Here is an 11,274-nt window from a genome sequence, read left to right on the forward strand (position 1 = left end):
TTATACGTGCCTGGGACACCCAAAGTATTACTGTTCTATGTTCCCGGCGAGGGGCCAGCTGCTGTCCCCCGCCAGCTAGACTCAGCACTTAGTCTGGGAACCAGTGAGCGAGTCAGCCCCTGGGGCAGCCCATACAAGGCCATGGGGCTGGGCAAGCTGCACGCCTGGGTTCGGGGTGGGCACGGTGCCCGGGCAATGAGCTGAAAGCTCAGCTGCCCTCAGGGGCCCCTCCCTGGGGACAGCCCCTCCTGGCCAGTCACACCCTGTAGGCTCTTCTATATAAACCAGGGGCTGCAGGGGCTGCCCCTGGGTCACCACCACCTCCACAGCACAGACAGACGCTCAGGAGCAACCAGTCAGGTAGGGCCTCTCCAGCCAGGTAGGGACTGAGAGGAATCACCGGGGGTGGGAGCAGGGCATGGAAGATCAAGGGTCACCAGTCATGCTATGGTTGTGGATTTTGCAGCTCAAGTTGTGGGGACAGATGTCTGGGCCACCTAGGTCTCAATAGCCGCCAAGTGTCCCCTCCTTGCAAGACAGGGTGGGCTGGAACTTTGTTTAGCAGAGTCAACAGTCCCACAAAGACAGTTGCCTCAGTGACACCTGTCAGTGGCCCTTCAACTTTGTAACCATGTGGGTCTGTGTTGTATCTCTGTGACCTTGTGTCTCATTGTCCTGGACTCTCTCTCTCTCTCTCTCTCTCTCTCTCTCTCTCTCTCTCTCTGTGGTTGTCGAGTTTCAAGAATTATTACATTTATTTTTGTGTGTGGCATGGGGGACAGACAGTGTCACATGCACATGGGACAGAGGTCATAGAACTACTTTGGGTTTCTCTCTCTTGTGTGAGACTTGGGGGCTTGTGCCTTCACCTGATGAGCTGTCTTGCAGGCCCCTGGCTCTCCTTCGAGTCCTTCTGTCTGGCTATCTCTGGGCTCTTGAAGGCAGGACTACGTGACTCAGTTTACCTAGAGATCTTAGAGAATTTGCGATGAGTTCCGGGATTCAGTAGCTCTTCTGCGCCTTGCCTCAGTGTCTTGTCTCCTGGGATGCCCCCATGGGGGGGGTGGGGGAGAGGAGACGTAGCGGAGGATACAAAACCTTCTGAAGGGAGAAATCCGGCTGGAAGCCTGGGGTGTCCTTGAGCCCCAAGGCCTGGCCGTGTGTCCTCCTGGCCACCCCAGCCCACCTGTCCCAATGCTGACTTAGTGCAAGGCGAGCTGGAGGGAGGGACAGGTGGCAGTGGGGGGTGAGGAGTTTCTAAAAATAGCCACAAAGTAGCAGCTTCAAGGGCTTTGGGTCTCTGTCCTGCCCCACCCTCTTCTCTCAGCTTGGTCCACCTTCCCTCTCACCTTCCTCTGGGGTTTCCTTCCAGCCCTGACGGAGGCTTCATGCCCCCCACGGTCAGTGCTTCAGGGGCTTAGTCCATAAAAGTAATAATGAAAAGCAATAGTAATAAAATACGCCTGACATGACTGGGAGGTGACTGGGGCAGCTTAGGGCTTAGTTCAAATCCCAGAATTCACATTCTTAAACAAACAAACAAAAAACAGCTGCCTGTGGGGGAGAACATCTGAATCCCCCTGGTGAGGTGGGGACAGGTGGATCCATGGGGCTGGATGGCCAGCCAGCCTAGCTCCAGGCCTGTGAGAGACCCTACCTCAAGATAAAATAATAATAATAATAATAAAAATATATAAAATAACAATGTTGCAGCACCTAAGGTCAGCCTTTGCCACCACCGGAATGTGCACACCCGTGCACATACATGAGCCTGCACTGACAAACAAAAATCTTAACAGTAACTGTTAGGATCCCAGCTGCAGCTTCATGCCAGATGCCTGATCCATGCTCATCAGTCAAGGACTGGAACTCTGCCAGTTCCATGGGAAAGCATCAGTCTCCCAGATACAAATGTCAGAGAGGTCTAGTCACAGCCTGGGGCCACAGAGCAGTGACTTAGGACGGATGCGGCTTTTGAAGTAGACTTTGCACACAGCCAGAGGCAGAGGGCCTGGGAGAGGTGGCTGAAGCCCCCAGACCCATTCCTATGACCACATCTGGACTGATTTGTTTCAGAATCTCAGTGGAGCCTTCATCGCCTTTCTCAGGGGTGCACATAGAATCTTTACTAGGGTCCTCACACAGAGCTTGTTGAGGTTGATTTTCAATTTCTGTGACAAACACCATGACCAACACAACTTAAAAAAGAGGAAGCATTCATTTGGGGCTCATGGTTCTGGAGCAGCAGGCAGGCAGGTGGGCATGGTGCTGGAGCAGCAGCTGAGAGCGCACATCTTTATCAACAACCGGACACAGTGAGAGCTACTTGGGAACGGGGTGGATTTTTTGAAACCTCAAAGCCCACAAGCAGGGACACATCTCCAAGGCCACACCTCTAGGACCAAACATTCACATATGTGAATCTATGAGGCTATTCTCATTCAAACCACCCATAGACCCAAGAACAATAATCGAATACAATATTTGTGTTACGTGTGCCAGGCACTGGCTGTGCTTTACCTGTCTTTGAACCCCTCCCAAGAGGTAAGCACTGCCACAGAAAAGCCAAACAGGCTCCTCAGAGCCACACAGCTGCGTGTAAGGAGCAAAGCCGAAATTCGAACTCAGACCATCTGATTCCAGATCTTTTGCTGCTTTTATTCATCTTATTATTTAATTTTAGTTCCTGGTGGCAGGGTTTCTGTAGCCCAGGCTAGCCTTGAATTCACTGCAACCCTCCTGTCTCTGTTGGAATTACAAGCATGGACCACCATGTCCAGCGAAGGCCCATATTCAGTTCCTTCCGGTTGAGATAGAGACTCCTGTAGCTTGGGCTGGCCTCCAGCTCTCTACGTAGCAGAAGATGACCTTGAACTTCTGATACTCTAAATGCTGGGATTACAGGCATGAGCAGCCACACCCAGGTTTCCTGGGCACCAAACCCAGGGCCCTAAACTTGGTGGGCAAGCACTCTGCCAGTGGAATCCCAGCCCTAGAGCCTGTATTTTTGTTGTTGTTGTTGTTTATATGACTGTCCTGTTCTGGATTTAGACAAAAGGTTTTGCCCTCCTTTGCCAGCTAGAGAGACTGGGTCCCCAGTAGGCTCACATCAGGCAACTTGGACTCCTGATGTTTCCTTACAAGGCTTAGGGTTCACAGGGGAGAAACCCCCACCCCCTTGTTTCAAGCCCACGGTCCGGTCGGTGGTCGGTCCGACTGACTGCAAGCCAGTAACTGAGTTCCGAAGTCTGAGCTCAGCATCCCGTCTGCTCTGCTCGCAGGGTCCCAAAAGCCGCCACCATGCCGTTCGGCAACACACACAACAAGTTCAAGCTGAACTACAAGCCTCAGGAGGAGTACCCGGACCTCAGCAAGCACAACAATCACATGGCCAAGGTGCTGACCCCTGACCTCTACAATAAGCTTCGAGATAAGGAGACCCCATCCGGCTTCACTCTGGACGATGTCATCCAAACTGGGGTGGACAACCCAGGTGAGTATGCAGCAGGACAGACAAACCGAAGGGTTGAAGACCACTGGGCAGACAGACACCTGCATGTTCTAGGGAGCCTCAGCTCCCTCCCCTCTCCACATCTCCCCCCCTCTCTCTCCTTGAATTACTTCTAGGATATCTAGGAACTTCTCCCTACATGCTAGGCAGGGCCTTTACCACTGAGCCACGCCCCCAACCCCTCACTGGGGGATTCTAGGCAGGGGCTGTACTTCTGAGTTGCACTCCGGGTCCTCTATAGAAGTGGATTGTTTGAGGTTCTCAGCAATGCTACAATTTGGGGTCTCCAAGGAGTTCTAACATCTTTAGCCCCATTTACCTGGTTTCTGGAATGACCCTTTTCCCCATACTGGACACCTCCATCCACTCAAGCTTCTGGTGCTGACCTCAGCCTCACTCCACAGGTCACCCATTCATCATGACGGTGGGCTGTGTGGCCGGCGATGAGGAGTCCTACACGGTCTTCAAGGACCTGTTCGACCCCATCATCCAGGACCGCCATGGCGGCTACAAACCCACAGACAAGCATAAGACCGACCTCAACCACGAGAACCTCAAGGTCACTGGCCCCCAGGGATAGGTGGTGGGGACAACAGAGGGCAGAGACACAGAGTAGATGGAGGTGTGGGGAGACAGAGAAGATCCCTGAGACAGGATGGGATTCGAGTGTCCTGAGGACAGGTGAGGCAGTGCGGCAGGGTGGGGCGTCGGAAGGAGCTCAGTACCAACATGGGGACCTGGGAGAATCTGGGGAAGATCCAAAGGCCTTGGGGAGATCCTAGAAGATCCGGGGCAAACCCAGGAAGATGTGGGCAGATTCCCCCCACCCCCCAGAGGACATGAGGGGACACTCAGGAGGATTGGAGAGACCCTGAAAGACCTGCAGTGAGACTCATGGAGGATACGAAGTGGGACCAGGGATGGCCAGACACTTCCTTCCCTGATACCCCAGTGCTCCCCAGGGTGGAGACGACCTGGACCCCAACTACGTGCTGAGCAGCCGCGTGCGCACTGGACGCAGCATCAAGGGCTACACTCTGCCCCCACACTGCTCCCGCGGAGAGCGCCGCGCGGTGGAGAAGCTGTCTGTGGAAGGTGAGGTCCCCAACCGCACCGGTTCAGGTTCCGGTTCCACTGGAGCTGGCCTTGACATGAGAAGAATGGCTGCATTACCCGTGCTGATGGGTGGGTGGGGTGGGAGGGTCATAGCCCACGGAGGCAACGTGGGAAGTCCTGCACACAGCTGCCCCAGGGTCTTCACACCCATTGCTGTCTCAGTCACTTACTGATTCATTAATCCAGTAAACACACTCTGAGTGGGGAGCTGAGATTTTTCGGGTGAGGGGACATAGCCACGAATCTGGCGAGTGTGGCAGAGAACTGACAGAGGACTGTCTCTGTTAGTTGGCCTGGGCCTGGCACCCCACAACTTGTCATCTCAGTACTTGGAAGGCTGAGACAGAAGGATCACCATGAATTTAAGGGCCAGCCTTTACTCATAGGGAGGAGACTCTTCCTCAAAAACAAGAAAGGAAAACAAACAATAGCAGATGTTCATAATGACTACAAATTTCTCTGTCTTTTGTTCCATTGAGACAGAAACTCCCTGTGTAACCTAGGCTGGCCTCCAATTAGTGATCCTCCTGTCTCAGGCTCCCAAATGCTGGGATTACACGTATGTGCCCTTAGCTGGTACAAGGCATAAATTCTATAGTGGACAGTGGCTAATCTTTCGGAGGAAGGGGGTTGGTTTTTGTTTTGTTTTGTTTTGTTTTGTTTTTGTTTTTTCAGCATCTCTCTCAATAGCCCTAGCTGTCCCCAACTCATTGTGTCAATCAGGCTGGCCTCTGCTTCTGAGCCCTGTAGTGGTCAATCTTAAGCCCTCCATGATTATGTCACACATATTGAGTTTGAGGTCAGCCTAGGTAGGCTACATGATAGGACCTGGTGGCAGAAACAAAAACAAGGAAAGCCAGGTCTGGGACTCACACATTCTTGCAGGTGACTTGGTGGAAGGGTCTGCTTTATGTCTTTAGGGGACATGGGCACACAAAAGGAGGTGACAGTGAATGCTGGGAACAGGTCACACGTTTGGGTTTAGGCATGGAGTGTAAGTGGTTTGGAGACCTTTTTGATGTCCGGGTGCAGGGTTTTAGGGACGACACTAGTGTGCAGTCGGCCCTCCAACCTTGGCACCCCAGCCGAAGTGAGGCCAGCTGCCAACCGCTCTCCTTGTGGTCCCTCAGCTCTCAACAGCCTGACAGGCGAGTTCAAGGGCAAATACTACCCTCTGAAGAGCATGACGGAGCAGGAACAGCAGCAGCTGATTGATGACCACTTCCTGTTTGACAAGCCCGTGTCACCTCTGCTGCTGGCCTCAGGCATGGCCCGAGACTGGCCCGACGCCCGCGGCATCTGGTGAGTCCCTCCTTTTCCCAGCTCCTCCAGCTGCTTTCTGGCCCTCTGACCATGAGACCATGATCTTGCCTTCTAACACTGCCGATCCCTGGGTAGGCTTCATAGGTTAGAAAACTTGGTCCAAAGAAGTGTAGTGAAATCATCTTAGGCCTAGGGGCATAGACCTGGAAGGAGGTCCCAAGCTCAGGGACAGCCAGACTACAGTGAATTTGAGAGCAGCTTGGGCTTAAGATAAGAACTGAAAAGAGAGCTGGAGACAGGGGCGTGGCTCAGCAGTAGAGCCCCTGCCTAGAATCCCCCAGAGAAGGACTGGGGGCGTGGCTCAGCGGTAGAGCCCCTGCCTAGAATCCCCCAGTGAGGGTTTGGGAGTGTGGTTCAGCTGTAGAGAATCTGCCTGGCATGCATAGTGCACAGATTTAATCCTTATGGCAAATAAAATAAAATAGAACATTTATACTGGAACTTTATACTCTCTGGATTCAAATCCTAGAGGTTCCTAGGTGTGTGACCACACATACCTTCAGTATCAGCTACTCTAGAGTCCCAAGGCGGGACGATCACTTGATGGCAGGAACCACTCTGGTCAACAAAGACCATCTTTATAAAAATTCATTGTACAAGGCCGGATGGTGGTGGCACACACATTTAATCTCAGCACTCAGGAGGCAGAGGTAGATAGGTCTCTGAGTTGAGGCCAGCCTGGTCTACAAAGTGAGTTCCAGAACAGCCAGGGCTACAAAGAGAAACCCTGTCTTAAAACAACAATAACAAAATGCATTGTACAGCAAAATACACAAATGAAAATACAACAACAACAGTAATAATAAATCATCTAGGCTTGGTGGTGCACACCTGCAATCATCATACTGCAGAGACTGAGGCAGGAGGATTACCAGTTCAATGGCAGCCAAGACGCCCCTTTCTGAACAAAAAAAATAATTAAAACTGTTACATTAATGATAATTTTAAAAAACTGAAGATGGCTGAACTTTCAGAAACCTGGGATGCAAATCCGAATGGATAATCTTGGAATTTAAGTGGAGAAAACATTGTCTGTAGAACCTGTGGTCACAGGAGGTATACAATGCCACTGTACCTGAAGCTGACCTCAACCTCAAGATCCTCCTGCTTCAGTCTCTTGGGTGCCAGGGCTACAGGCTGGTGCCTGCAAGGGGAGGAGTCAAGCTAAGGTTGAAGGTTCTCAGGGACTGGGGCCCATGAAAATCCCTGTTCTCTGCTCTGAAGTTTCGCAGAGTTGTGACTGGGAAGCCGGTGTGCCCGTGTCTGTCCCCTGGCGCCTAAAGGGAGCAGCTATGGACGAGGTCACGCGTTTACTTTCTTGGGCCAGGGGGCTCCTGCTGACTTCTTGGCCTTGGGTCACCCCTTCTTAGGCACAACGACAACAAAAGCTTCCTGGTGTGGGTGAACGAAGAGGACCACCTCCGCGTGATCTCCATGGAGAAGGGAGGGAATATGAAGGAGGTTTTCCGCCGCTTCTGTGTGGGCCTGCAGAAGGTGGGTGTCTGCGTCTCATTGCTGACCTGTGGCTGCGTCCTGACGGCAACACCACGTCGGAAAACCAAGTTCCTTCCTAAACCCAGCCCCGCCCTTTCAAACCCACCACGCCCAGTTCCCAAGACTCCTCCCCTTCCACATTGACCAAGCCCACACTGGCTTTTCCTCACCCACTTTCCAATTTCTGCATCTTACATACACTCACACACATGTGCATATACACGCAAGCACACTCATACACACATGAACACACATGTGCACACACACAGCAAGCGCTCCCTTTTCTGACTTCACTCCCTAAGAAGGTCCCGACCATTCCCCACCCTCACCCGCTAACCCATCCTCACTTTCTAGTCCCAGCTCTAGCCTAAGCCCTACCTTTTAGAACCCATCTCACCCATTTACCAAGCCCTGTTCCCAACCCCAGGGTTCGAAACCAGCCCCCATCTTTGCCCAAGGTCTCTCTGGGCAGAATTCCTCCTGGTTGGTTCTCCACTCTCACTCTTGGGCGCCCTACCTCACCTACGTCCTAATACATAGACCCTCAGAACCCCGCTGGCAGACTGCATTTGGAGCCTAACTCCTGGTGCCCTCCCCCCTTCACAGATTGAGGAGATCTTCAAGAAGGCTGGCCACCCCTTCATGTGGAACGAACACTTGGGTTACGTGCTCACCTGCCCCTCCAACCTGGGCACCGGGCTACGCGGAGGTGTGCACGTGAAACTGGCGAACCTGAGCAAGCACCCCAAGTTTGAGGAGATTCTCACCCGCCTTCGTCTGCAGAAGCGCGGCACAGGTGCGGCCCTCCCTGCCCCAAGGCGTCCAGGGAGGGCTCTACCCAGGAGGGGTGACCCTGCAAGTTCCGGGGTCAAGACTATTTGATGTGTATTTTACGTACATCCCCAATCCTCTATTGGCCCCTCAGATTCTCCACCTGTAAGTGGAATGAGGTCAGTTTGAACGCAGGCTACCACTCTTAACCATAATGTTCATTATTTCGCTCTCTCTCCCTCTTTCTCATATATTAGTAAATTACATATAATATATATAGTTTTGTTTTGAGATAAGGTCTCTATGTAGTCCTGGATGTCCCATTATGTAGATCAGGCTGGCCTCAAACACAAACTTAGAGATCCTTCTGCCTCTGCCTCCTAAATGCTGGGATTAAAGTCATGCGCCACCACACCTGGCATATTTTCTTCCTTCCTTCCTTTCCTCCCCCTCCTCCCCTTCTCCCCCTCCTCCTCCTTTTGGGAAGATGTCAGAGGACAACTTTCCAAAGTCAGTTCCCGCCTTCCATCATGTGAGCCCTGGGAAATGAACCCCGGTTGTCAGGTTTAGCAGCAAGCATATTTACTCACTCAGCTGTTTCGCTGGCCTGTGCTACAATTTCTTGTTGAGTGGAGCCCTCATCCTAAAGTCCAGGCACGCAGTGCCCAATATCGAGAACTGGTGACTTGTGAACAGTAGCTTTCCTAGGCGTTTGCAGTTGGGCACAGGGTCGTCCCTGCACCTCTACTCCATGTTCAATGCCTTCGTCGTCTCTGTTCCCGCGCAGGTGGCGTGGACACGGCTGCGGTGGGCGCCGTGTTCGACATCTCCAACGCCGATCGGCTGGGCTCATCCGAGGTCGAACAGGTGCAGCTGGTGGTGGATGGCGTGAAGCTTATGGTGGAGATGGAGAAGAAGCTGGAAAAGGGCCAGTCCATTGACGACATGATCCCCGCGCAGAAGTAGGCAGGGCGCGCGCCTGGCGCACCAGCCTGCCGCGGGCTGGAGCCCTGCCCCCTGGAAGTCCAATCAATGGGCTCTGTCTTCTGGGTTCTGGCCAATGAGAACCTGCCTCTCCGGAGCCCCGCCCACCTGCTAAACTCCCGCACTTGGGCGCTCCGGAGCGCCGGCTGCTTTCCCATGCCCATGCCCTGCCTTAAATAAAAGTCCGTGGTGGCCTTAGCTTTGAGTGTGCCAGCTATTGAGGGAGGGGGAGCGGGGACTTCTCTCTTAGCGTCTTACTTGGCGTCCTGTCCTGTCTCCAGTCCTCTCTAGCTGCCAGGTTATTATTTGCTGTTGTGAGACGAGGCTGGCCCCGAATTCCCTATGTAGCTGAGGATAGCCTTGAATTTCTAATCCTCCTGCTTCTGCTTCTCAAGTTCTGGGATTAGAGGTGTGCGCCACCATGCTTGGCACAGGTATGCACAGGTACACATACTTCTGACAGGCTAGAGGAGAGCTGTAGGTGTCTTCCTCTGTTACTCTCTATTTATTTACTTATTTATTTATTATTTATTTATGTTTGTTTGGTTGGTTGGTTTGGTTTGGTTTTTCGAGACAGGGTTTCTTTGTATAGTCCTGGCTGTCCTGGAACTCACTCTGGAGACCAGGCTGGCCTCGAACTCAGAAATCCGCCTGCCTCTGCCTCCTAAGTGCTGGGATTAAAGGCGTGCGCCACCACCGACCGGCCTCAATTTATTTATTTATTTATTTAGCATCATCATCATCATCATCATCTTACTATGCAGCCCTGGCTGTCCTGGACCATGTAGACCAAGTTGGTCTTGAACTCATAGAGATCCACCTATCTCTGCCTATTGAATGCTGGGTCTAAGGGCGTCACCTCACCTGGCATCCACCTGTTTTGACAGTCTCTTCACGGAATCTGATGCTCACTGTCTCAGTTAAGTTAAGGGACACCCAGGCCCCAGGGTCAGCCTGTTTCTGTTCTCATGCTGAGGTCACAGGCACACAGTCATGCCTGTCATTTACTTGGATACTGATGACCCAAACTTGAGTTCTCTTGCTTGCATCCAACAGGGCTGTCATCCACTCAGCCAACTCCCCTGCCCTTGTTAAACACGGGCTATCTCTATGTACTTTAGGTTGACCTCAAACTTACTATGTAGGCCAGGCTGGCCTCAAATTTGCATTAACCTCCTGAGTCTGCCTGCTGAATTCTGGGATGGCAGGCAGATCCACCATGCCCAGCTTAGCTGGCGGTTGGTAGAGGCAGCTCACCAGGCGAAAAACAGACCCTGCACTAACCTGATGTGTTTGAGCCCAGAACCTGTGTCAAGGCAGAAGAACCAACTCTCAAAACTGAGTTGTCTTGACAAAAATGTTTCCTTTCACAGATAATACATAAAGTGGAATAATTAAAAAAAAAAAAAAATAGGCCACAGTTCCCATCGGTAGTTGGTGATCCTTCAAGGTTAGGATCTCACGTAGCCCAGATTGGCCCTCAAACACTATGTAGCCAAGAAAAAAACCCTTGAGTGGTTTTTTTTGTTGTTGTTGTTGTTGTTGTTGTTGTTGTTGAACTCAGAGATTCACCAGTTTTTGCCTCCTAAATACTGGGATTAAATGCATGTGCCACCACAACTGGTTGATCTATAACATCTAATCATTTGGCTTTTACATGTTTAATGCTGGGATGGCAGATCTGTGCCACCATGCCCATCCTGGGGACCTAAGCCAGGGCCTCCTGCATGCTGGGCAAGCCCTTTGCTAAATGAGCTTTGAACCTCTTGCTCTCCTGCCCAGTTACTCCCACGTTTGCTATGTGTCTTTGCAGGAGTTTCTGCTTCCTGATGGAGCACATGGGTTGGGTCATCACTAGGAAGTGATTATGGTTGTGGGGTGGTCTTTGGTCCCAGGAAAGAGCCAGAAGGGATGGGGGCAGTTTTTGAGAAAGGAGTAAGTAACAAGCCCAGGCTCTCTGCTTAGCTTCAGCACTCAGGAGGCAGGTGCAGCTGGATCTCTGTGAGCTTGAGGTTAGCCTGGTCTACATAGTGAGTGCCCTATACCTATAATCCCAGAACATGGGAGGTGGAGGC

General features: G+C 52.0%; 1 protein-coding gene across 1 annotated transcript; it reads left to right on the top strand.

The window, feature by feature from the left end:
• Nucleotides 1-228: 228 nt before the first annotated feature.
• On the top strand, nucleotides 229-9,399 carry Ckm (creatine kinase, M-type). The gene is made up of 8 exons (XM_031385559.1): nucleotides 229-360; nucleotides 3,282-3,493; nucleotides 3,916-4,070; nucleotides 4,474-4,606; nucleotides 5,758-5,929; nucleotides 7,321-7,444; nucleotides 8,051-8,240; nucleotides 9,003-9,399. The coding sequence occupies exons 2-8, from the start codon at nucleotides 3,301-3,303 to the stop codon at nucleotides 9,179-9,181; spliced, it is 1,146 nt and encodes a 381-aa protein (XP_031241419.1). The 5' UTR covers nucleotides 229-360; nucleotides 3,282-3,300; the 3' UTR covers nucleotides 9,182-9,399.
• Nucleotides 9,400-11,274: the final 1,875 nt, after the last annotated feature.

The sequence above is a fragment of the Mastomys coucha genome, unplaced genomic scaffold (assembly GCF_008632895.1).
Source record: "Mastomys coucha isolate ucsf_1 unplaced genomic scaffold, UCSF_Mcou_1 pScaffold21, whole genome shotgun sequence".
NCBI lineage: Eukaryota > Metazoa > Chordata > Mammalia > Rodentia > Muridae > Mastomys > Mastomys coucha.

Coding starts and splice junctions, on each gene's coding strand:
- Ckm (XM_031385559.1), top strand. CDS start 3,301: ATGCCGTTCGGCAACACACACAACAAGTTCAAGCTGAACTACAAGCCT. Junction 3,494..3,915: donor AACTGGGGTGGACAACCCAG/GTGAGTATGCAG, acceptor CTCACTCCACAG/GTCACCCATTCATCATGACG. Junction 7,445..8,050: donor TCTGTGTGGGCCTGCAGAAG/GTGGGTGTCTGC, acceptor CCCCCTTCACAG/ATTGAGGAGATCTTCAAGAA.